This window comes from Lithobates pipiens, unplaced genomic scaffold (genome assembly GCF_037356315.1).
Source record: "Lithobates pipiens isolate NorthernLeopardFrog02 unplaced genomic scaffold, aLitPip1_a1.2 Scaffold_6, whole genome shotgun sequence".
Lineage (NCBI taxonomy): Eukaryota > Metazoa > Chordata > Amphibia > Anura > Ranidae > Lithobates > Lithobates pipiens.
Window position 1 is genome coordinate 10,645,238 of NW_027507881.1, and position 26,263 is coordinate 10,671,500.

The following is a 26,263-nucleotide window of genomic DNA, read 5'->3' on the forward strand; positions in this document are numbered from 1 at the left end:
TTGCAAATTGGGCAAGCTCTGGCCAGAGGTCAAGCCTGCCCACCCAGTAGTCTAGGGGTTCATCACTCCTCAGAGCGTCCACATCGGCCGTTAACCCAATGTAGTCGGACACCTGACGGTCTAGGCGTTCCCTGATGCTGGATCCGGATGACACCTGTCGATGGGTCGGCTGAAAGAATGACCTCATATCCGAAGTCACCAACACATCTTCAAACCGGCCTCTTCTTGCAGGCGCTGTTGGATTGGTACCCGCAAATCCTTCTCTGGGAGTGGGAATTGCTCCTCTGCCAGCGCACGCAAAAGCAGAATGCAGCATTTCTCGAAGCAAGGCCTGGAAGTGCTGCATTCTGACAGCCCTCTGCGACGGCGGTAACATTTCCGCCATTTTGTGTTTGTACCGGGGGTCTAAGTACGTTGCCACCCAGTACTGGTCCTTGACCCTCATGCTTTTTATACGGGGGTCCCTATTAAAACACTGGAGCATGAAGGCCCCCATTTGCACTAAAGTGGAAGCGGTGTGGTGGCCTGGCTCCTGCTCATCATCCAGGATAATGTCGTCCTCTTCATTCTCCTCTCCCCATCCTCGCACAACAGGGATCCCAGAAAGGTTTAAAGCATGCTCTTCTTGCTCCTGCTCATCCGCCCCGGCACCATCCTCCTCTGACTCCTCATCAGACTCCTGTTGTTGACTTGTCTCAGATAGAGTAGCCCCCCCTGGGAATTCATCCAGCATTGCGACTTCCTCATCTTCCCGCTCCTGCTCCTCCACAGCCTGATCAATGACACGACGCAATGCACGCTCCAGAAAGAAGGCATAAGGTACCATGTCACTGATGGCGCCATGGCTGCGACTGACCAGTTTGGTGATCTCCTCAAATGGCCGCAGAAGTCTGCATGTGTCGCGCATGAGCAGCCACTGGCGCGGTGAAAAAAAACCCAGCTCCCCAGAACCGTTTCTTTCGCAGAGTTCATACAGGTAGACGTTAACTGCACGTTTCTGCTGGAGCAGCCTATCAAGCATATAGAAGGTTGAGTTCCATCGCGTCGGGCAATCGCAAATAAGACGTCTGACCGGCAGATGGTGTCGCCGCTGAATGTCAGCAAGGCGAGCCATGGCCGTGTAAGATCTTCTGAAATGGGCCGAGATTTTCCTTGCCTGCCGCAAGATGTCCTGGACCCCAGGGTATTTGACAAGGAATCGCTGCACGACCAAGTTTAAGACGTGTGCCATGCACGGCACGTGCGTGATTTTGCCCTGTTTCAATGCGCTAAGCAGATTGGCACCGTTGTCACACACCACTTTACCAACTGTCAAATTGAGCGGTGTTAGCCACTCATCTGCCTGTGAACGCAAAGCTGAAAGGAGTGCCGGGCCAGTGTGGCTCTTTGCTTCCAGGCACAACAGACGCAGCACGGCATGGCAACGTCTCACCTGGCATGTGGAATAGGTTCTGGGGAGCTTGGGCGGTGCAGTGGAAGAGACGCTAGCAGCGGAAAAGGAGGAGGCAGCTGAGGAGGAGAGGGAGGAGGATGGAGTAGGAGGAGGAGAAGAAGAGTCAGGCCTGCATGCAATCCGTGGCGGTAAAACCAAATCTACACGGGTGCCACGGGTTACATGCTTGACGGCCGTCAGAAGGTTCACCCAGTGGGCAGTAAAACTGATATACCTTCCCTGCCCGTGTTTGCTAGACCACGTGTCTGTGGTCAGATGTATCTTGGCACCGACACTGTGTGCCAGAGATACATTCACTTGCCGCTGAACATGGCCATATAGCTCTGGGATGCCCTTCTCTGAGAAATACTTCCTTCCTGGGACCTTCCATTGTGGTGTTCCAATGGCCACAAATTTGCGAAAGGCCTCCGAGTCCACCAGTTTATATGGCAGTAGTTGGCGGGCTATGAGTTCTGACAAGCCAGCCGCCAACCGTTGGGCAAGAGGGTTATCCGGCGTCATCATTTTTTTACGCTCAAACATTAGGCCCACGGAAGCCTGCCTTTTTGCAGAAAAATGTGAGCTTGGCGTGATGGAAGGTGGAGTGGAGGACAATTGTGAGGAGAGAGGAGAAGGAGAAGTAGAAGACGAGGCTGGACGGTGAGAGCCTGCAGTGTGGCTTTGTGTGTTCCGTTGCTCCCACTGGGCTCGGTGATGGCTGCTCATGTGCCTTCTTAAGGCGGTCGTCCCTAGGTGAGTATTGGGCTTACCGCGACTAACGCGTTGACTGCAAAGATTGCAGATGGCAACGCTATTGTCAGCAGCGGACACGTTAAAAAAAGCCCACACTGCGGAGCCATGTGCCGGTGTCCTGGGAGCGCCAGATGTGACCGTACATGGTCGATGACTCGCTCCTGATACATTTGCAGTCTGCTTTGTCCCTGCTGTGCAATGTAAGTCATTGCTGCTTCTCCTCCCTATCTGCTGGTCCATATCTCCCTCTGAACTCCCCTCCTCTTCCTCTCTTGTGGGCACCCACGTGACATCACTAGACACGTCATCATCAACGTCACCTTCCCCACCGCTATAAGTAGAGTAGGCAGCAACACCGGGGACCAACCTCCTCCTTGGGCTGATCTGGGTACTGGCGTCAGACTGCTGAGTAGCGCTTGTTGCTACCTCCTCTTCCTGATCCAATACCAAGAGTGGCTGCGCATCAGAAATGTCCTCTTGATATGGATCGGAAAATAATTCCAGTGACTCAAGCGGAAGGTATGTGGTGGTGGTGGTGGTGGTCGTGTTGTTGGTGGTAGTGTCTTTGGGGGTGCACATAGCAGAGAGTGAAGAAGAGGGTGCAGATCGAGAGGATGAGGAGGGTGCAGAAGAGTAAGGCTGAGCGAGCCACTCAACCAAGTCTGGTGCATCCTTTAAAGTAATTGAACGCACCTTCTGCAACTTCCCACTTTGGCTCAAGCCTGTTGCTCCTGCCCTACCCCTACCACCCCTGCGGAAGGGCCTGCCTCTTCCTCTGCATGTCATTTTTTAAATGACCCTGTGACAAAACTCTTAGTCCCTATACCGCTGAAGGACTGCTGCAGTATAGGTGAGCGGTCAGCAGTGGTGCACGTCAACCCTATCTATTGTGGACCTATAGCGGTCCTTACAGAACAGCAGACTGTACCGCACTCAAGCCTATGTACCGTAGCACCCTATACCAAGTTACCAGTCCTTATAAGAACTTTTGTGGACCAAGCAGGTTGTGTATTAGTGTTTAGCAGACTGTACGTCAGTCCCTATACCGCTGAAGGACTGCTGCAGTATAGGGCAGCGGTCAGCAGTGGTGCACGTCAACCCTATCTATTGTGGACCTATAGCGGTCCTTACAGAACAGCAGACTGTACCGCACTCAAGCCTATGTACCGTAGCACCCTATACCAAGTTACCAGTCCTTATAAGAACTTTTGTGGACCAAGCAGGTTGTGTATTAGTGTTTAGCAGACTGTACGTCAGTCCCTATACCGCTGAAGGACTGCTGCAGTATAGGGCAGCGGTCAGCAGTGGTGCACGTCAACCCTATCTATTGTGGACCGATAGCGGTCCTTACAGAACAGCAGACTGTACCGCACTCAAGCCTATGTACCGTAGCACCCTATACCAAGTTACCAGTCCTTATAAGAACTTTTGTGGAACAAGCAGGTTGTGTGTTAGTGATTAGCAGACTGTACGTCAGTCCCTATACCAATGAAGGACTGCTGCAGTATAGGGCAGCGGTCAGCAGTAGTGCACGGCAACCCTATGTATTGTGGACCGATAGCGGTCCTTACAGAACAGCAGACTGTAACGCACTCAGGCCTATGTACCGTAGCACCCTATACCAAGTTACCAGTCCTTATAAGAACTTTTGTGGAACAAGCAGGTTGTGTGTTAGTGATTAGCAGACTGTACGTCAGTCCCTATACCAATGAAGGACTGCTGCAGTATAGGGCAGCGGTCAGCAGTAGTGCACGGCAACCCTATGTATTGTGGACCGATAGCGGTCCTTACAGAACAGCAGACTGTAACGCACTCAGGCCTATGTACCGTAGCACCCTATACCAAGTTACCAGTCCTTATAAGAACTTTTGTGGACCAAGCAGGTTGTGTGTTAGTGATTAGCAGACTGTACGTCAGTCCCTATACCAATGAAGGACTGCTGCAGTATAGGGCAGCGGTCAGCAGTAGTGCACGGCAACCCTATGTATTGTGGACCGATAGCGGTCCTTACAGAACAGCAGACTGTAACGCACTCAGGCCTATGTACCGTAGCACCCTATACCAAGTTACCAGTCCTTATAAGAACTTTTGTGGACCAAGCAGGTTGTGTGTTAGTGATTAGCAGACTGTACGTCAGTCCCTATACCAATGAAGGACTGCTGCAGTATAGGGCAGCGGTCAGCAGTAGTGCACGGCAACCCTATGTATTGTGGACCGATAGCGGTCCTTACAGAACAGCAGACTGTACTGCACTCAGGCCTATGTACCGTAGCACCCTATACCAAGTTACCAGTCCTTATAAAAACTTTTGTGGACCAAGCAGGTTGTGTGTTAGTGTTTAGCAGACTGTGCGTCAGTCCCTATACCGCTGAAGGACTGCTGCAGTATAGGGCAGCGGTCAGCAGTAGTGCACGGCAACCCTACAGTGGTGTGAAAAAGTGTTTGCCCCCTTCCTCATTTCCTGTTCCTTTGCATGTTTGTCACACTTAAGTGTTTCGGAACATCAAACCAATTTAAACAATAGTCAAGGACAACACAAGTAAACACAAAATGCAATTTGTAAATGAAGGTGTTTATTATTAAAGGTGAAAAAAAATCCAAACCATCATGGCCCTGTGTGAAAAAGTGATTGCCCCCTAAACCTAATAACTGGTTGGGCCACCCTTAGCAGCAACAACTGCAACCAAGCGTTTGCGATAACGTGCAATGAGGCTTTTACAGCGTCCTGGAGGAATTTTGGCCCACTCATCTTTGCAGAATTGTCCTAATTCAGTTACATTAGAGGGTTTTCGAGCATGAACGGCCTTTTTAAGGTCATACCGCAACATCTCAATAGGATTCAGGTCAGGACTTTGGCTAGGCCACTCCAAAGTCTTCATTTTGTTTTTCTTCAGCCATTCGGTGGTGGACTTGCTGGTGTGTTTAGGATCATTGTCCTGCTGCAGAACCCAAGTTCGTTTCAGCTTGAGTACACGAACAGATGGTCGGACATTCTCCTTCAGGATCTCTTGGTAGACAGCATAATTCATAGTTCCTTTTATCACGGCAAGTCTTCCAGGTCCTGAAGCAGCAAAACAGCCCCAGACCATCACACTACCACCACCATATTTTACGGTTGGTATAATGTTCTTTTTATGAAATGCAGTGTTCCTTCTACGCCAGATATACTTGGACACACACCTTCCAAAGAGTTCCACTTTTGTCTCATCGGTCCACAGAATGTTGTCCCAAAAGTCTTGGGGATCATCAAGATGTGTTGTGGAGAAATTGAGACGAGCTTTGATGTTCTTTTTGCTCAGCAGTGGTTTTCTCCTTGGAACTCTGCCATGCAGGCCATTTTTGCCCAATCTTTTCCTGATGGTGGAGGCATGAACGCTGACCTTAACTGAGGCAAGTGAGGCCTGCAGTTCCTTGGACGTTGTTGTGGGGTCTTTTGTGACCTCTTGGATGAGTCGTCGCTGCGCTCTTGGGGTAATTTTGGGTGGCCGGCCACTCCTGGGAAGGTTCACCACTGTTCCATGTCTTCGCCATTTGTGGATAATGGCTCTCACTGTGGTTCGCTGGATTCCCAAAGCTTTGGAAATGGCTTTATAACCCTTTCCAGACTGATAGATCTCAATTACTTTCTTTCTCAATTGTTCCTGAATTTCTTTGGGTCTCGGCATGATGTGTAGCTTTTAAGGATCTTCTGGTGGACCTTACTGTGTCAAGCAGCTCCTATTTAAGTGATGCCTTAATTGTGAACAGGTGTGGCAATAATCAGGCCTGGGTGTGGCTAGAGAAATTGAACTCAGGTGTGGACAACCACAGTTATAGTATGTTTTAACAAGGGGGGCAATCACTTTTTCACACAGGGCCATGATGGTTTGGATTTTTTTTCACCTTTAATAATAAACACCTTCATTTACAAATTGCATTTTGTGTTTACTTGTGTTGTCCTTGACTATTGTTTAAATTGGTTTGATGTTCCGAAACACTTAAGTGTGACAAACATGCAAAGGAACAGAAAATGAGGAAGGGGGCAAACACTTTTTCACACCACTGTATGTATTGTGGACCGATAGCGGTCCTTACAGAACAGCAGACTGTAACGCACTCAGGCCTATGTACCGTAGCACCCTATACCAAGTTACCAGTCCTTATAAGAACTTTTGTGGACCAAGCAGGTTGTGTGTTAGTGATTAGCAGACTGTACGTCAGTCCCTATACCAATGAAGGACTGCTGCAGTATAGGGCAGCGGTCAGCAGTAGTGCACGGCAACCCTATGTATTGTGGACCGATAGCGGTCCTTACAGAACAGCAGACTGTAACGCACTCAGGCCTATGTACCGTAGCACCCTATACCAAGTTACCAGTCCTTATAAGAACTTTTGTGGACCAAGCAGGTTGTGTGTTAGTGATTAGCAGACTGTACGTCAGTCCCTATACCAATGAAGGACTGCTGCAGTATAGGGCAGCGGTCAGCAGTAGTGCACGGCAACCCTATGTATTGTGGACCGATAGCGGTCCTTACAGAACAGCAGACTGTACTGCACTCAGGCCTATGTACCGTAGCACCCTATACCAAGTTACCAGTCCTTATAAAAACTTTTGTGGACCAAGCAGGTTGTGTGTTAGTGTTTAGCAGACTGTGCGTCAGTCCCTATACCGCTGAAGGACTGCTGCAGTATAGGGCAGCGGTCAGCAGTAGTGCACGGCAACCCTATGTATTGTGGACCGATAGCGGTCCTTACAGAACAGCAGACTGTAACGCACTCAGGCCTATGTACCGTAGCACCCTATACCAAGTTACCAGTCCTTATAAGAACTTTTGTGGACCAAGCAGGTTGTGTGTTAGTGATTAGCAGACTGTACGTCAGTCCCTATACCAATGAAGGACTGCTGCAGTATAGGGCAGCGGTCAGCAGTAGTGCACGGCAACCCTATGTATTGTGGACCGATAGCGGTCCTTACAGAACAGCAGACTGTAACGCACTCAGGCCTATGTACCGTAGCACCCTATACCAAGTTACCAGTCCTTATAAGAACTTTTGTGGACCAAGCAGGTTGTGTGTTAGTGATTAGCAGACTGTACGTCAGTCCCTATACCAATGAAGGACTGCTGCAGTATAGGGCAGCGGTCAGCAGTAGTGCACGGCAACCCTATGTATTGTGGACCGATAGCGGTCCTTACAGAACAGCAGACTGTAACGCACTCAGGCCTATGTACCGTAGCACCCTATACCAAGTTACCAGTCCTTATAAGAACTTTTGTGGACCAAGCAGGTTGTGTGTTAGTGATTAGCAGACTGTACGTCAGTCCCTATACCAATGAAGGACTGCTGCAGTATAGGGCAGCGGTCAGCAGTAGTGCACGGCAACCCTATGTATTGTGGACCGATAGCGGTCCTTACAGAACAGCAGACTGTACCGCACCCAAGCCTATGTACCGTAGCACCCTAGACAGACCAAGTTACCAGTCCTGATAAAGAGCTTTGTGGAACAAGTGAGTTGTGAATGATTAGCAGACTGCAGCAGAAGGGCAGCAGTCAAGTATAATATTCTTTCTATATTTGGAAGAAAGAATATTATACGTGTACAAGCCTATTACCGTACCACTGATACCAGTCCTGAAAAGAACCTTTGTGGAACTAATAGTAACAGCAAGTCTTTAAAATTATCCTCACTGCCTGACACACTGCTTCCTGCCTGTCCCTATACAAATTGGCAAAAAAGAGTAGGCTGGAACGATTAGCTGGAACAGCTCTTTTGTGGACCTGATAGTAACAGCTAATGATGATGATGATGATGATGATGAAGAAAGACTAATCTGGCTGAGCTGTCCCTAAAATAGCAGCATACAGCGCTCTGTCCCTTTATCTAAACTGACAAAAGAAACTCAGGCTGCTGACCTAACACCTATACCAGTCCTGAAAAGAACTTTTGTGTACCAAATAGCTAGCGTTTTCTCTGTCCCTACTCCACACAGGATCCTTTCCCTACAGTGACAGAAGAAAGAATGTAAAATGGCCACCGGATCGGGTGTATTTATAGGTTAGGGGGAATGTCCAAGTGTCCATGAGCTGTCATGTCTCAATTGGTTGTCCTGTAACACATGATAAACGTGTCACGAAAGGTTAAAGTTCTTGTATACATTAAACACGTAAGTCCGCCGGGGCGAACGACGGAAAAAGGCGTTCGAACCCGCGGACGGCGAAAGTCGGAAATTCGCCGCGAAACGACCGCCGGGCGAACCGTTCGGCCATCACTAGTTACAACCAAAAACATAAATGTTTTTTATTGGGATTTTATCTGATAGACCAACACAAAGTGGCCCATAATTGTGAAGTGGAAGGAAAATGATAAATGGTTTTCAAAATGTGTTACAAATAAATATGTGAAAAGTGTGGGGGGCATTTGTATTCAGCCCCCTTTATTCTGATACCCTTAACTAAAATCTAGTGGAACCAATTGCCTTCAGAAGTCACCTAATTAGTAAATAATCCACCTGTGTGTAATCTAATCTCAGTATAAATACAGCTGTTCTGTGAAAACCTCAGAGGTTTGTTAGAGAACCTTAGTGAACAAACAGCATCATGAAGGCCAAGGAACACACCAAACAGGTCAATGATAAAGTTGTAGAGAAGTTTAAAGCAGGGTTAGGTTATAAAAAAAATATCTTAAGCTTTGAACATCTTACGGAGCTCTGTTCAATCCATCATCCGAAAATGGAAAGAGTATGGCACAACTTCAAACCTACCAAGACATGGCCGTCCACCTAAACTGACCGGCCGGGCAAGGAGAGCATTCATCAGAGAAGCAGCCAAGAGGTCCATGGTAACTCTGGAGGAGCTGCAGAGATCCACAGCTCAGGGGGGAGAATCTGTCCACAGGACAACTATTAGTTGTCTCTCCACAAATCTGACCTTTATGGAAGAGTGACAAGAAGAAAGACATTGGTGAAAGAAAGTCATAAGAAGTCCTGTTTGTAGTTTGTGAGAAGCCATGTGGGGGACACAGCAAAGATGTGGAAGAAGATGCTCTGGTCAGATGAGACCAAAATTGAATTTTTTGGCCTAAAAGCAAAACGCTATGTGTGGAGGAAAACCAACACTGCCCACCACCCTGAACACACCATCCCCACTGTGAAACATGATGGTGGCAGCATCATGTTGTGGGGATGCTTTTCTTCAGCAGGGACAGGGAAGCTGGTCAGAGTTGATGGGAAGATGGATGGAGCCAAATACAGGACAATCTTAGAAGAAAACCTATTAGAGTCTGCAAAAGACTTGAGACTGGGGCGGAGGTTCACCTTCCAGCAGGACAACGACCCGAAACATACAGCCAGAGCTACAATGGAACGGTTTAGATCAAAGCATATCCATGTGTTAGAATGGCCCAGTCACAGTCCAGACCTAAATCTAATTGAGAATCTGTGGCAAGACTTAAAAATTGCTGTTCGCAGACGCTCTCCATCCAATCTGACAGAGCTTGAGATATTTTGCAGAGAAGAAGAATGGGCACAAATGTTCCTCTCTAGATGTGCAAAGCTGGTAGACACACCCCCACTTTACAGACAAGAATCACACATAACATATTTAAATAGTAACTGTGTGGAGAAGTGGAAAATATTTTTTTGTGAATAGTAAAAGGTTAGGAATATTGTGAATATTTATACATCTGAGTTTTATCTCCATATATGCCTCCATGATGTTATTTATTGTTAATACTTTTACGATAGAAAATATGACATGATAGTACAGTATGTCCTACTCCTGGGAATCTTTCTGTGCCATGATCATTTTGCTAGCACATTGAATCCAAATATTGAGGACAGGCAGCTCTGACCAATAACTGTCTAAAATACCCCGTACACACTATTAGATTTTCTGAAGACAAGCAGACTAAGGACAGGGATTACTGGAACCATGTCCTGTGGTCTGATGAGACCAAGATAAATGTATTTGGTTCAGATGGTGACAAGCGTGTGTGGGGGCAACCAGGTGAGGAGGACAAAGACAAGTGTGTCTTGTCTACAGTCAGGCATGGTGGTGGGGGTGTCATGGTCTGGGGCTGCATGAGTGCTGCCGGCACTGGGGAGCTACAGATCATTGAGGGAACCATGAATGCCAACATGTACTGTGACATACTGAAGCAGAGCATAATCCTCTCTGGAGACTGGGCAGCAGGGCAGTATTCCAACATGATAACCGACCCCAAACACACCTCCAAGATGACCACTGCCTTGCTAAAGAAGCTGAGGGTAAAGGTGATGGACGGGCCAAGCATGTCTCCAGACCTAAACCCTATTGAGCATCTGTGGGGCATCCTCAAATGGAAGGTGGAGGAGCGCAAGGTCTCCAACATCCACCAGCTCTGTGATGTCATCATGGAGGAGGGGAAGAGGACTCCAGTGGCAACCTGTGAAGCTCTGGTGAACTCCATGCCCAAGAGGGTTAAGGCAGTGCTGGAAAATAATGGCGGCCACACAAAATATTGACACTTTGGGCCCAATTTGGACATTTTCACTTAGGGGTGTACTCACTTTTGTTGCCAGCGGTTTAGACATTAATGGCTGTGTGTTGAGTTATTTTGAGGGGACAGAAAATTGACACTGTTATACAAGCTGTACACTCACTACTTTACATTGTAGACAAGTGTCATTTCTTCAGTGTTGTCACATGAAAAGATAGAAGAAAATATTTACAAAAATGTGAGGGGTGTCCTCACTTTTGTGAGATAGTGTATATATCTCTGATCACCCTCCCTGTCTATGGTGACACTGCACTGCTCGGGTGACCATATGTAAAATAAAATAAAATAAAAATGTATTTTTTATTAATAATTTTTTGTATATATTGTCAGAGCAGGTGACGTGTCACTATGGTGACATTGTACTGCTGTGGCGGTGATCATGTACAATAGCTGGCTGCTCTGATATCATTGTATGTCAGTTCTGGCAGACATTGTCTCTGATCACCTCCTGTATAGTGTGCAATAGAACGGGGATACACAGCCCCGCGTTTCCTCGCTTGTCTTAGGCTGCTTTCACACTGGGGCGGTATTCAGGCGTTACAGCGCTAAAAATAGCGCCTGTGTAGCGCCTGAAAAAAACCGTCCCCTTTCCCTCCAGTGTGAAAGCCGGAGGGCTTTCACACTGGAGCGATGCGCTGGCAGGACGGTGAAAAAAGTCCTGCTAGCCGCATCTTTGGAGCGGTGAAGGAGCGGTGTATTCACCGCTCCTATACCGCTCCTACCCATTGAAATCAATGGGACACCGCGGCAATACCGCCGGCAAAGCGCCGCTGCAGCGGCGCTTTGCGGGCGGGTTTAACCCTTTTCGGCCACTAGCGGGGGTTAAAACCACCCCGCTGGCGCCCGCAGACCGCCGCTAAAACGACGGTAAAGCGCCGCTTTACCGCCGACGCCGCTCCCGCCCCAGTGTGAAAGCAGCCTAAGACTCAACATGTAACCTGTCTGGCATCACATAACCTATGAATACACAAACATGAAATGCATTCTCTTTCTCTTCACGTAGGACTGCTTATCCACGTTCCATGAACTGGTACCACTTTATTTCAGAGGTTACCTGAAACCACCCTTCAACACCGAGGGCAGGAAATCAGCTGGGATGTCAGAGGAGGTAATGTTTTGCAATGTTGAACATGAGGGGGGGGGGGGGTTAATAAAGCATTTGGGACACTTTTGTTGGCATTTTCCCTTTAAAAAGTCCTTTTAAAAAGTCCTGCTGCTAATTCATGAAAGCCTTGCAGCAGTTTCGGTTAGAGTTCTGATACTTTTAGATTAGGCCAGTGTTTCTCAACTCTACTCCGCAAGGCGCCCCCCCCCAACAGGTCATGTATTCAGGCTTCCCATTATTTTGCACAGGTGATTTGATCAGTTTCACTGCCTTAGTAATTACCGCAGCCGTTTCATCTGAGGGAAATCCTGAAAACATGATGTGTTGGGACGCCTTGAGGACTGGAGTTGAGAAACATTGGATTAGGCAATAGATTCAGGTAGTTACAGTGATGGGGAGAAAAGAAAAAGTATTTGATCCCCTGCTGATTTGGTACGTTTGGCCACTGACAAAGAAATGATCAGTCTATAATTTTAATGGTCTGTTTAACAGTGAGAGACAGAATAACAACAAAAGTATCCAGAAAAACGGATTTGAAAGAAGTTATAACTTGATTTGCATTTTAATGAGTGAAATAAGTATTTGAGCCCTTCGAAAAACATGGTGGCAAAACCCTTGTTGGCAATCAGAGGTCAGACGTTTCTTGTAGTTGGCCTCCAGGTTTGCACACATCTCAGGAGGGGTTTTCTCCCACTCCTCTTTGCAGATCCTCTTCAAGTCATTACGTTTTTCGAGGCTGACATTTGGTAACTCGAACCTTCAGCTCCCTCCACATATGTTCTATGGGATTAAGGTCTGGAGACTGGCTAGGCCACTCCAGGAATTTAATGTGCTTCTTGTTGAGCCACTCCTTTGTTGCCTTGGCCGTGTGTTTTGGGTCATTTTCATGCTGGAATGCCCATCCATGAACCATTTTCAATGCCTTGGCTGAGGGAAGGAGGTTCTCACCCAAGATTTGATGGTACAAGGGCCCCGTCCATCGTCCCTTTGATGCAGTGAATTTGTCCTGGCCCTTTAGAAAAACGCCCCCAAAGCATAACGTTTCCACTTCCATGTATGACGGTGGGGAGTGGGGATGGTGTTCTTGCGGTCATAGGCAGCATTTCTCCTCCTCCTCCAAACACGGCGAGTTGATTTTGGTCTCATCTGACCACAACACTTTCCCCAGTTCTCCTCTAAATCATTCAGATGTTCATTAGCAGACTTCAGACGTTGCTGTACATGTGATTTCTTCAGCAGGGGGACCTTGCGGGCACTTGTAGGATTTCAGTCCTTCACTGTGTAGTGTGTAACCAATTGTGTTCTTGGTGACTATGGTCCCAGCTGCCTTGAGATCATTGACAAGATTCTCCCATGCAGTTCTGGGCTGATTCTTCACCGTTCTCATGATCATTGAAACTCCACGAGGTGAGTTAGTTAGGTTAAAAAAAGACACAAGTCCATCCAGTTCAACCATAAAAATAAATAAATAAAATAAAAAATATCGTACAATCCAATATACCCAATTCTATACCAACAGCTGATCCAGAGGGAGGCAAAAACCCCCAGCAGAGCATGATCCAATTTGCTACAGCAGGGGAAAAAATTCCTTCCTGATCTCCTTATGCCGCGTACACACGATCAGATTGTCCGGCGTACTTAGTCTGCCGAAACGCATTTCAGCGGACAATTCGATCGTGCGTGGGCTTTAGCTGACTTTTCCAGCGTGAAGTCCGGCGGACTAAGAAAGTATTTTTGTACTCCAATCTTCCCGCCGGACTTGGGTTTCAGCGGACAATACGTTAGTCAGTATGCTAGTCCGGCGGACTAAGAATGATGCATGCTCAGAAGCAAGTACAAAAAAGGAAGCTATTGGCTACTGGCTATTGAACTTCCTTTTTCTAGTCCCGTCGTATGTGCTGTACGTCATCGCGCTAGCGAACGCCGGACTTTCTGTGTGTCCGTGTGTGTTCAAGTCCGTTCGGTAGAAAGTCCGCCGGATTATCCGTCGGATTAAGTACGCCAGACAATTCGATCGTGTGTACGCGGCATAAGAGGCAATCGGATTTTCCCCGGATCAACTTTATCTTGCATGGAGCCCCAGACTAAGGGAGATTGACAATTATTTTGTGGTTCTGCCATTTGTGAATAATCGCACCAACTGTTGTCACCCTCTCACCAAGCTGCTTGGCGATGGTCTTGTAGCCCATTCCAGCCTTTGGGTAGGCCTACAATCTTGTCCCCGACATCCTTGGACAGCTCTTTGGTCTTGGCCATGGTGAAGGTGAGGAGATCGGATCCTGATGAATTGATTGCTTCTGTGGACAGGTGTCTTTTATACAAGTAACAAACTGAGATTAGGAGCACTCCCTTTTAAGGCTGGGTTCACACCGCTGCGGGGGGAGAACCGGATGTGATTCGCACAGCAAATCACATCCGATCTCCGTAGCACTGCGAGTTCAGCCATACAGATAGTATGGCTGAACTCGCAGCTGTCCCGCAGCAAACTCGCACAGGACCCTTTTTTGGGTCCGCAACGGAATCGGATCGCATGGGGGTTCACACCATGCGATCCGATTCCTGTGCGAGTCGGCAGATCGCACTGCGATATGCCGACGGATCTGGGGGTGTCATTAACATAACATTGACACCCCCAGCCGTCCGCATAGGGCAGTGTGAACTGCCGGCGGGAGGTGAGCGATGCGGGAAAACGCCGCGGATTCGCGGCATTCCCGCATCGCAATAGTGTGAACCTAGCCTTAGGGAGTGCTCCTAATCTCAGCTCGTTACCTGTATATAAGACACCTGGGAGCCAGAAATCTTGCTGATTGATAGGGAAACAATTACTTATTTCACTCATTAAAATGCAAATCAATTTATACCTTTTTTGAAATGCGTTTTTTCTGAATATTATTATTTAGTCTGTCTCTGTTAAAATAAACCGACCATTAATCATAATGAACAAAAAATAAAAAAAATAAACCGACCATTAAAATTATAGACTGATCATTTCTTTCTCAGTGAGCAAATGTACAAAATCAGCAGGGGGATCAAATACTTTTTTTTCCCTCACTTTAATATGGTGCAATGGCTGCTACAAAGCCAAAAATAATTTCTGCCAGTTCCTCTGGATACTGCTGATCACAGATTGTAAAGTAGAGCAGTAAAGAGCCAATCAGCTGATCACAGAGGTAAACAGATTGGCACTCCTTTCCTCAGGCTGTCAGCATGAGGATCGGAGAAGAGAGCCAATAACTTGCATCTCTAAAAGGGACATCTACACTGATAATCAAGGCACTGATTGTCAGTGCAGCCCCAACAGTGCCCACCAGTCGCTGCCAATCAGTGCCTACCAGTGCCTCCTTGTCAGTGTCACCCATCAGTGGAGCCTCATCAGTGTCACCTGTTAGTGCCGTCTACCAGTGCCCATCAGTGCCGCCTTTCAGTGCCAATGAGTGAAGGGGAAAAATGACTTGTTTGCAAAAAAAAAAACAAGAAATTTATTTTTTTTTGGTCTTTTTTTTGTTAGCAAAAAATAAAAAACCCAGCAGTGATTAAATACCACCAAAAAAAGAAAGCTCTATTTTGGGGGGAATGCTGCATGACTGTGCAATTTTCATTGAAAATGTGACAGCTCTGAAAACTGGCTTGGGCAAGAAGAGGGTGAAAGTGCCCGGTAGGCAAGCGGTATTGTTACATTGTGTATTAGTTTCATTGGTTGTAGGACCCAGGCTGCCAGCTTCCTGGCAACCAATGACATGAGATATAAAAAAAAAAAAAAAAAAAACAGAAGTCCACACTACAGGTCTGAATCTCTTCTAGGCACACCAGTCCACAAAGGATAAATCTTGCATTTAGGACCCCACAAATAGAGCTTTCTTTTGGTGGTATTTAATTACAGCTGGGAGTTTTATTTTTTGCTAAACAAATTAAAAAAAATGCAAAATAAAATAAAAAAAATCATGTTTAATAGTTTGTTATAAAATTTTGCAAACAGGTCATTTTTCTCCTTCATTGAAGTGCGCTGATGAGGCGGCACTGATAGGCATAGTTAAGGTGGCACTGATAGGCACAGATAAGGCAGTACTGATGGGCACAGATAAGGCGGCACTGATGGGCACAGATAAGATGGCACGGATGGGTGGCACTAAGGGGCACTGATAGGTACCACTGATAGATGGGACTGATGGGCACTGATAGGTGGCACTGCTGGGCACTGGTAGATGACACTGATGGGCACGGATATGTGGCACTGGGGTGCAGCACCGTTGTTGAGGCAGATTGTGGACACTGATGGGGGGGACTTTTTTTTATTACTGAGGTGGCACTGGCAGGGGGCAGGTGGGCACTGGTAAGCTGGCCGTGTTCGGCTCTTTTTTTTTCTCCTCGCGCTGTCAGCGCGAGGAGGAAATATAGCCGATTACCGGCTCCATTGTATCACATGATCAGCTGTCATTGGCTGACAGCTGATCACGTGGTAAGGGGTCGGGATCAACCCCTTGCTTCGATCCGTGATCAGGCGAGTCTCATAGACTCGCTGATCACAGACCTCGCCGCGCACGCCCCTCAGGGGGCGCGCAGGCCGCTCGTGCACGGGACGACGTCAATAGACGTAGTCCCGGCAAAGGAGGTCTGCGCTGTAGCCGTCATTTGGCTATAGCGCGGATCCCTAATGAGGCCAATCACTATATAGAGTAAGCATGTGGGATATAAAACACAGTATTGCTTATATGGGGTTCCGACAAAAGAAAAGGGGGAGTTTTTAGGGACTGTGAATGAAAGATGTATACCAAAAAGCAGTCTTAGCACATTTTTTTACACCTTGTGAGATCATGTACAGCATACTGAATGACACAGAAAAAGAAGCATACACAAAATTGCATGAATGCAGGGCATGCTAATAGTCACATATAAATAGTGATGCCATGGTACTTGGCATATCATGGGGTAAGGATGAGTCCTGCACAACATGGGCCCCTGGAAGGTATTGGAAAAAATCTAGAGTAAAAACACATAAAATCATCTGTATGGACATCATGCATCTATGTAAGCCCGACACGTTTCGTTGGGTTGTACCAACTCTTCAGGGGGTGAATGCAATGGTGATCTATAAAAGAAACATAACCATATGGTATAATATTGTAGCTGAATAATAGGAATAAGTAATGGGTGTAAGGGACAGGATGGACATCCCTATACATACGTCAACTGCATAGATGTGAACAGAGGACCAGAGCGGTTAGAAATGTCTGGCATGGGAGCTGAGGTAGAGACACGTGGACAAGCAGGGAGCACTTTTTGTCGGAACCCATATAAGCAATACTGTGTTTTATATCCCACATGCTTACTCTATATAGCGATTGGCCTCATTTAACCACTTAAGCCCCGCAGCCAAAGGACCAGGTCCCTTTTTGCAATTCGGCACTGCGTCGCTTTAAGACAATTGTGCGGTCGTGTGATGTGGCTCCCAAACAAAATTGGCGTCCTTTTTTTTCCCCACAAATAGAGCTTTCTTTTGGTGGTATTTGATCACCTCTGCGGTTTTTATTTTTTGCGCTATAAACAAAAATAGAGCGACAAATTTGAAAAAAATTCGATATTTTTTTACTTTTTGCTATAATAAACATCCCCAAAAATATATAAAAAAACATTTATTTTCCTCAGTTTAGGCCGATACGTATTCTTCTACATATTTTTGGTAAAAAACAAAAATTGCAATTAGCGATTGATTGGTTTGCGCAAAAGTTACAAAATAGGGGATTGTTTTATGGCATTTTTATTAATATTTTTTTTTTACTAGTAATGGTGGTGATCAGCGATTTTTTTTATTGTGACTGCAACATTATGGCGGACACATCGGACATTTTTGACACATTTTTGGGACCATTGTCATTTATACAGCAATCACTGCTATTTAAATGCACTGATTCCTGTGTAAATGACACTGGCAGTGAAGGAGTTAACCACTAGGGGGCAGTGTAGGGGTTATGTATGACGTTATGTTTTTTGTTTATTTTATTGTAGGGGGGCTGGCCTGGCATGTGACGTCACTGATCGTCTTTCCCTATAACAGGGAAGAGACGATCGGTGACAGCCACAGTAGGAAGCATGGGGAGAGGTTTGTTTACACAGACCTCTCCTCGTTCTTCAGCTCTGTGACCCGATCGCAGGACACCAGCGGCCATCGGGTCTTCTGGTCCCATAGCCACGGAGCTCAGGACCGGGTCGGGAGCACGGCGGCGCGCCCCCCCCCCCCCGACCCACAGCTGGGCATTTAAAGAGCAACGTACAGGTACGTGCTTGTGCCCAGCTGTGCCATTCTGCCGACGTATATGTGCAGGAGGCGGTCTTTAAGTGGTTAAAGTCAAGTCCCGCCGACCAAACCTCTTTTTGATCAAATTTGGGATGGAGGCCAATTACTTATGGTGCCTTGGACCACATCATTCTCTAATACCTAACCGTGAGGAAGACCATACTGATGATTGGTTCTATAAAGTCACTTTGGATTTTTGTCTCTTCCGATCTGTGTGATCTGATGTTCTGTTTGTTCCCCCCCCCCCCCCCTCTTCCAGTGGTATCTTCCTTTGGTGAAACCATCCAGTAAGGAGTCCGCTATTATCGGACAATCTCCTACGCTTATTTAAGCATCACGTCACTGCTGCTCATCACTTCTATATTACTCAATACGACTCATTGCTGGACAATGTAGGATTGGGAGCGACTTACAACTTTTACTACTGCCTACACCCAGTTTTAATGCTGAACACTATTCAAGATAATGAACACTGGTGTTTTATACAGAGAAAATCTATGTATTTATTAGGTACAGATGAGCCTTCTGGTCATTCTTCTATGTAATCACAATAAAACAGGAATTCAGCATTTTAATAAAAAAAATGTTATTAGCATAAAATAAGATTTTTGCTTTTTTTTTTTGTTTTAATTAAACAAACTGAACTTTCTGAACACAAATGTCTGAAAATTGTATCGTGAACACGATCGGAATATCTGAACAGGTGGAAGGGAAGTTTATTCATAATGTATTTCCCATTATTAACTGACACTCAAGGTTTCTAAACACAATCCTTTTAGAAGGACTGGAAATTAAAGTTGAACTGTGTTAGCCCTTGTACACACGGTCGGACATTCCGACAACCAAATCCGTCGGATTTTGTCCGAAACTGTTGTATACACACGGTCGGACAAAGTTGTCGGAAAATCCGATCTTTCAGAACGTGATGACGTTATTTCGTTGCGACGGGACTACGTTCAGGCTAGTAGCCAATAGCTTTGATGTAGGAATTTGATCTGAGCATGCGTGGCACTTTGTCCGATCGGAATTCTCTACACATGATCGGAGTATGTCCTATCGGAGCATTTTGTCGGAAAATTTTACCAACAAGTTGGAAAACTTGGTCCGTCGCATACTCCGACGGAAACAGTCCTATGGAGACCACACAGTCGGAATATCCGACAAAGCGGTCTGATCGGACACATTCCGTCGGAATCTTCGACCGCGTGTACAAGGGCTAAGAGACAAATACACTTCAGTAAGGGTAAAGATAATGAATGGCATTCAAAGGCTGCCGTCTGTACAAAATGTGCACAGCACCAGTTCCCAGATGTAATTTTTTCTTGTGCCTTTATTGGTTAAAAACCATGTACAGCAAGAGATGGAAACAACAGCTAACATGTTTCACACGGTGACTACTGGTGCTTACTCATCAGCCACGATTAAGCACCAGTAGTCATGGTGTGAAACATGTTAGCTGTTGATTCCATCTCTTGCTGTACATGGTTTTTAACCAATAATGAAATTACTGTTGGCGTGCGGCTATCCGGATTGAATTTTTCTCTACATGCTACTTTGCATACGGAGCCAGCACCCGTATCTGAGGAGATTTTTGTGGCCCAGACACCTGGAGCAGGTTCCTTTTCTCGGTTTGTATAAGAAAGATACAGTGGGGAAAAATAATTATTTGAACCCCTGCAGATTTTTTGAGTTTGCCCACTTAGAAAGAAATGAAGGGTCTATCATTTTGGGAGACACATCAAGCATGTTGAGAGGAGAGCTCCATTGCGGGATTGCGGCCTGCTGGGGGACCCCGACCATTGGCTGGTGGCTTAGCTGTTGAGGTTTGATTTCCTGGGTTGTCTCCAGCGTAGAGAGAGCGACTTGCTGCTCCTGTTTGATGATCTGATGCTGAGTATAACTACAGGCCTGATATTGCTTGCCCTCTGGTATGCGCTTAGTTTGTGTGGTGGAGGTCACAATTATCGGTGTTGTCTGCACAGAAGATTGTCTTTTATTTATTCATTCACCTTATCACTTCACTGGACTATTTATTTATTCATTTATTATATTACTTCATTGGACTATATTTTCTTTCAACATTATTTGATGGTTAATTCTGATTACTTTATTTGTTGGGAATTTTAATCACTTTATTTAATGGATTGATTTTTAGTGGCGTCATATGTTAATAGGAATTGTCGCATACACATTTTAAATTCATTCGCGCAGCTTTTCTTTTTTCTACTTATTGTGTTTGCATATATCTTGCGAAATTGAGCTGCAGCCAGTTTATATAATCAATTTTTTACATTTTCCCTTGGGTTCTAGCGCGGTATTTATTTTCCTTCTATAATTTTTATCATAGGTGTATTTTACATGATAAAGACACAATATCAACCAAAAATCCAGAAAAAAAAAAACGCACAATGCAAATGTTATAAATTGAGTTGCAGTTCAGTGAGCAAAATAAGTTACCGTATTTATCGGCGTATAACACGCACATTAATTTTAAGAGGGAAGTTTCAGGGGAAAAAAACGTAAATTTTAAATAAGGAACTTTGAAGCAAAATAAGGGTCAGTGCCCATCTGCAGCCTCATCGTTGCCATCAATGCAGCCTGATCAATGCCCATCTGCAGCCTCACAAGTGCCATCAATACAGCCCGATCAATGTCCATCTGCAGCCTCACAAGTGCCATCAATACAGCCCAATCAATGTCCATCTGCAGCCTCACAAGTGCCATCAATACAGCCCGATCAATGTCCATCTGCAGCCTCACAAGTGCCATCAATACAGCCCGATCAATGTCCATCTGCAGCCTCACAAGTGCCATCAATGCCCATCCGCAGCCTCATCATTGCCATCAATGCAGCCTGATCAATGCTCATCCGCAGCCTCATCATTGCCATCAATGCAGCCTGATCAATGTCCATCTGCAGCCTCACAAGTGTCATCAATGCAGCCTGATCAATGCCCATCTGCAGCCATTTAGTGAGAATCTCCAATGGTAGACAGAACAGTGGTCCAATGGCGGTCCAGGAGACTGGACTTCCTATTACAGAGGCCACCAAGTAAACAGGAGATTTTCGCTGTATGTAATCTGATGGCGCTCGTCCCGTCCCCCTCCGAGGCAGCTACAATGCAAGTATTGCAGTATAACACGCACACGCTATTTGCACCCAATTCTCATGGTGAAGAGGTGAGTGTTATATGCGAATACAGTATTTGATCCCCTACCAACCAACAATAATTCTGCCTCCTACAGACTGTCTACAGTACCTTGTTTCACGGTTTGTCTTTTTTTTTTTAAAGCAGATTTAACCCCTTCAATACCGGGCACCTTCCCCCCCCCCCCCCCCCCTTCCTGCCCAGGCCAGCTTTCATACTTTGAATGACAATTGCGCGGCCATACAACACTGTACTCATATGAAATTTTTAACATTTTGTTCCCACAAATAGAGGTTTCCTTTGGTGGTATTGGTATCACCACTGGGCTATTTATTTTTTGCTAAATAAACAAAAAAAAGAGCAAAAATTTGGGGGGGGGGGGGATCGCTTTTCTTTGTTGCTGTTATAAAATTTTGCAAATAGATAATCTTTCGTCATAAATTTATCCCAAAAAGTATCTGATACATTTCTTTGGTGCAAATTACCCAAACCAGTGTATATTATTTAGTCTGTAGGAAAGTTTTATAGAGTCCACAAACTATGGGATATATCTGAAAAATCGATCAATCCTGATGTACTGACTGACTATCTTTCTTGAGACCCAAAGATGCCAGGATAGTAAAATACCCCCCCCCCCCCAAATGACCCCTTTTTGGAAAGTAGACAGTCCAAGGTATTTAGTAAGAGGCTTAGCGAGTTTTTAGAAGGTGTAATTTTTTGTCACAATTTTTTGAAAGATAAGGAAATTATTATTATTATTTTTTTTTTTAAACCACTTCATACCGGGCACTTTCCCCCTTTCCTGCCCAGGGGAATTTTCAGCTTTCAGCGCTCTCATTTTTTAAATGACAATTGCGCGGTCATGCAACACTGTACCCAAACAGACCCCCAAATCTCTCCTCTGGCCTCCCATATAATTGATCAGACAAATATCGGTCGGAATAGCTGTATTCCTGGCCGCCGGGTAAACAGGGAGGAGGAACCAGAAGCGAAGAACTACTCGTCGCTCACGGTTTCCCGTGGTTACAGAGAGAGGGGAATGACTTCAGTTCCTCTCTCTGTACAGGGCAGCCATCACCGCCGGGCACATCGCTCCCGGGCTCCGCAATGGGACGGTAGAGCCCAGGGGAGGGGAGGCGCCGGCCGTAGGAGGTGGGCAGGGGTGGGTCCACCTTCCGCCACCCACATAAGTGTTAGAGAGGCTAATTAACCACTCGGATCACTTCTGCCTTACAGGGAATTACTGGCTGAAAAGATCCATACTGGGGTGATGCCTGTAGGTGCGGGCATCATTCCGGTGTAACCACTGAAACCCGTCCTATGGGTTGGCAAGTGGTTCAATGACCATAGGAGGCAAATCTAAAGAATTGCCCAAATAAACATTCTGATGTCACCTCCATACTTCATTTTTTTTTTTTTTTTATTAATAATTCCCCTTTTCACTCACAAAATTTTTTACTGTTCTCATGATGGTGGAACTATGTTCCTATCCAGTCACCACTGGTTGTACAGTCTTAGAATATTCCTGCTGGCAATGGTCGTACGTTCCTCCCCCCCTATACAGATTTCTAGTATGGGGGGGACAATCTGTTCACTGATGGTGATCCCTGCCCATTCCTGTTCCAGGCTCTAATACCAGATGACTGTTGCTGCTCCACTCATCTATTCATTCTTCTGTCTCCGATGTCACGTGTTCCGTACAGACACGGGTTTCCTCTTTGCAGCCTTAGGTTTTTCTGGCACATACAGTGTAGAGAAGCGGCACTCCTCCATAGGCAAGCTTGAATTCTGCGTGAACCAGGGGTGCAGGTAACCGTTATAAAAATCCTTGGCTGATAGTTTCCTCTTTAGTTTCACAGTTCTGATTCCAACCCAGCCATCCTGCCAACACACAGAGTTCACAAAGAGGTCAGGCACAGCTCAGAGGAAGACTGAAGTAAGCATTTGTGCACCAAACAGACTCATATCAACCAATTACAGTGGTACCTTGGATGACGAGCGTAATCCGTTCCAGGAGAATGCTTGTAATCCAAAGCACTCGCATATCAAAGCGTGTTTCCCCATAGAAGTCAATGGAAATGAAGATAATTTGTTCCACATTGACTTCTATTGCATGCAATACCGCAGTGGTCATCAACCCTGTCCCCAGGGCCCACTAACAGGCCAGGTTTTATGTATTGCCTTGGGGAGATGCAGACTAGAATACTGCAATCACTGAGCGGCAAATTATATCACGTGATCATACATCATGTGATGTATTTCAGTTATCTTGCAAACCTGGCCTGTTAGTGGGCCCTGAGGACAGGGTTGATGACCACTGCAATAACGCATGTGGCCAGAGGTGGAGGGGGGGCGCTGGAGAGCCTGGGAAATATTCGGGGACAGCTCGGAAACACTCGGGAACTGAGTATTTTCCGAGTATTTCCGAGTGTCCCCGCAACTCTGTCCCAATACGGTACTGCACCCGCTCATTAGCTTGAATTCTGCTCGTTTTGCGAGACAACACTCGCAAACCGAGTCAGAATTTCAAAATAAATGTTGTTCATTATTCAAAACGCTTGTTAACCGTGTTACTCGTAAACCAAGGTTCCACTGTAGATGTCAGCTTTTCATGCCCTGAACTGGACAGGAAAGGCGACATGCTGACTTGTTATGGTATTATTATTATTATTATTAATGACAGGGAAATACCAAGCAGGCAGAAACACTACAATCAGAGCAACAGATAAGCCCACCTTGCATCGTACCGCCAAGATCTCCGGCCCAGAAAGATATCGAATAGCTCCAGGGACTCTTGAAAAATCTGCAACCAAAAGAAATTAGTATCATAACTGAGGCGAGACTACCTACCAGGTTTTGTATTTTATCGACGTATTCATTAAAGAGAGTGGCGATTCCTAAAGAATACAGAGCATCCAGAAAGTATTCACAGCGCTTCACTTTTTCCACATTTTATGTTACAGCTTTATTCCAAAATGGATTAAATTCATTATTATTATACAGGATTTATATAGCGTCAACAGTTTACACAGAACTTTACAATATAAAGGGGATACAATACAGTTACAATACAAGAGGATTAAGAGGGCCCTGCTCAGAAGAGCTTACAATCTAATAGGGTGGGGCAGGTGGTACAAAAGGTTATAACTGGGGAATGAGCTGATGGAAGCGGTGGAAGATTAGTTGGAGAGGTGATAGGCTTTCCTGAAGAGATGAGTTTTCAGGGATCGCCTGAAGGTAGCAAGAGTAGGGGATAGCCGGACCAGTGGAGGTAGCGAGTTCCAGAGGATGGGAGAGGCTCTGGAGAAATCCTGAAGACGAGCATGGGAGGAGGAGATGAGGGAGCCTGAGGGTAGAAGGTCTTGAGAAGAGCGGAGAGGACGGTTTGGGTGATATTTGGAGAGGAGATTGGTGATGTAGCTCAGGGTAGAGTTGTGAATGGATTTGTATGCCGTGGTAAGTATTTTAAATGTAATTTGCTGGGCGATTGGGAGCCAGTGTAGGGATTGGAGGAGAGGGTTGGCAGATAATGAGCGGTTGGTAAGGTGTATAAGTAAATTCATTATTTTTCCTCAAAATTCTACAAATACCCCATAATAACAACGTGAAAGAAGTTTGAATTCTTTCCAAATTTCTTAAAAATAAAAATTCCCAGCCTTTGCTCAATGCTTTGGTGAAGCCCCTTTGGCACCAATTACAGCCTCAAGTCTTTTTGCGTATGATTCTACAAGCTCGGCACACCTATTTTTGGGCAGGTTCTCCTTTCTTCCTTGCAGGACCTCTCAAGCTCCATCAGGTTGGATGGGGAGCGTTGGTGCACAGCCATTTTCAGATCTCTCCAGAGATGTTCAATCGGGTTCAAGTCTGGGCTTGGCTGGTCCACTCAAAGACGTTCAAAGAGTTGTCCTGTATCCACTCCTTTGTTATCTTGGTTGTGCATTAAAGCCTCATGCACACGAGACGCAGTTAAACGCGCGTTCAGATGCAGTTGGACAGTTTTTTCAACTGCACCTGAACTCATTCAATGTTATCCTATGTGTCCATGCACACAGTCTCGTTTTTTTCCGTTTATATGCAGTTGCGTTTAATCTCGTTTTTCCAGAAGCAAAAAAATGCGTTCAGAAACAAAAATTTCTGCGTTTCAGACGCAAAACGCGGTAAAATGCGGCAAAACGCCGCTACCGCGTTTAGCCGCGTTTGCGTTTATATGCGTTTTTAAAGGTGACCTTTTTTTTTACATTAAAAATCTCAAAAATGATTGCAAATGATGAAAAACCATTAGAAAAATATTTTAAACAATTGCAATTGCAAGTGGACAATCCACAACTTGTGGCAAGTGACGTGGCAAGTGGACAATCCACAACTTGTGGCAAGTGACATGGCAGGTGGCAAGTGATGTGGCAAGTGGACAATCCACAACTTGTGGCAAGTGACGTGGCAGGTGAAGTGGCAAGTGACGTGGAAAGTGGACAATAGACAACTTGTGGCAGGTGACGTGGCAAGTGACCTGGCAGGTGACGCGGCAAGTGACTTGGCAGGTGACGTGGCAAGTGGAAAATCAACAACTTGTGGCAGGTGACTGGCATGTGACGTGGCAAGTGGACAATAGACAACTTGTGGCAGGTGACGTGGCAAGTGACCTGGCAGGTGACGCGGCAAGTGACTTGGCAGGTGACGTGGCAAGTGGAAAATCAACAACTTGTGGCAGGTGACTGGCATGTGACGTGGCAAGTGGACAATCCATAACTTGTGGCAGGTGACGTGGCAAGTGACGTGGCAAGTGGACAATCCACTTGTGGCAGGGGACGTGGCAAGTGACGTGGCAAGTGGACAATCCACAACTTGTGTCAGGTGACGTGGCAAGTGGACAATCCACAACTTGTGGCAGGTGATGGGGCAAGTGATGTGGCAAGTGGACAATCCACTTGTGGCAGGGGATGTGGCAAGTGACGTGGCGAGTGGACAATCCACAACTTGTGTCAGGTGACGTGGCAAGTGGACAATACACAACTTGTGG

General features: G+C 46.1%; 2 protein-coding genes across 4 annotated transcripts in view; one reads left to right on the forward strand and one right to left on the reverse strand.

The window, feature by feature from the left end:
• Window positions 1-18,976, forward strand: part of LOC143958224 (uncharacterized protein HI_0077-like) — a 66,735-nt gene extending 47,759 nt beyond the window's left edge. Inside the window, exons 11-12 of one of the 2 annotated variants that reach the window (XM_077467721.1) lie at window positions 11,704-11,808; window positions 18,357-18,966. In XM_077467721.1, the coding sequence (XP_077323847.1) occupies window positions 11,704-11,808; window positions 18,357-18,428 (177 nt within the window). In that variant the 3' untranslated portion in view covers window positions 18,429-18,966. Of the gene's footprint in view, window positions 1-11,703; window positions 11,809-18,356 lie in introns of both variants that reach the window. The other variant, XM_077467723.1, reaches the window with a different exon arrangement.
• A 1,822-nt stretch (window positions 18,977-20,798) lies between these two features.
• Window positions 20,799-26,263, reverse strand: part of LOC143958225 (methionyl-tRNA formyltransferase, mitochondrial-like) — a 43,916-nt gene continuing 38,451 nt past the window's right edge. The window contains exons 8-9 of one of the 2 annotated variants that reach the window (XM_077467724.1): window positions 23,982-24,049; window positions 20,799-23,127 (exon numbers count right to left, since the gene is read on the reverse strand). In XM_077467724.1, the coding sequence (XP_077323850.1) occupies window positions 22,933-23,127; window positions 23,982-24,049 (263 nt within the window). In that variant the 3' untranslated portion in view covers window positions 20,799-22,932. The remainder of the gene's footprint in view (window positions 23,128-23,981; window positions 24,050-26,263) is intronic. The other variant, XM_077467725.1, reaches the window with a different exon arrangement.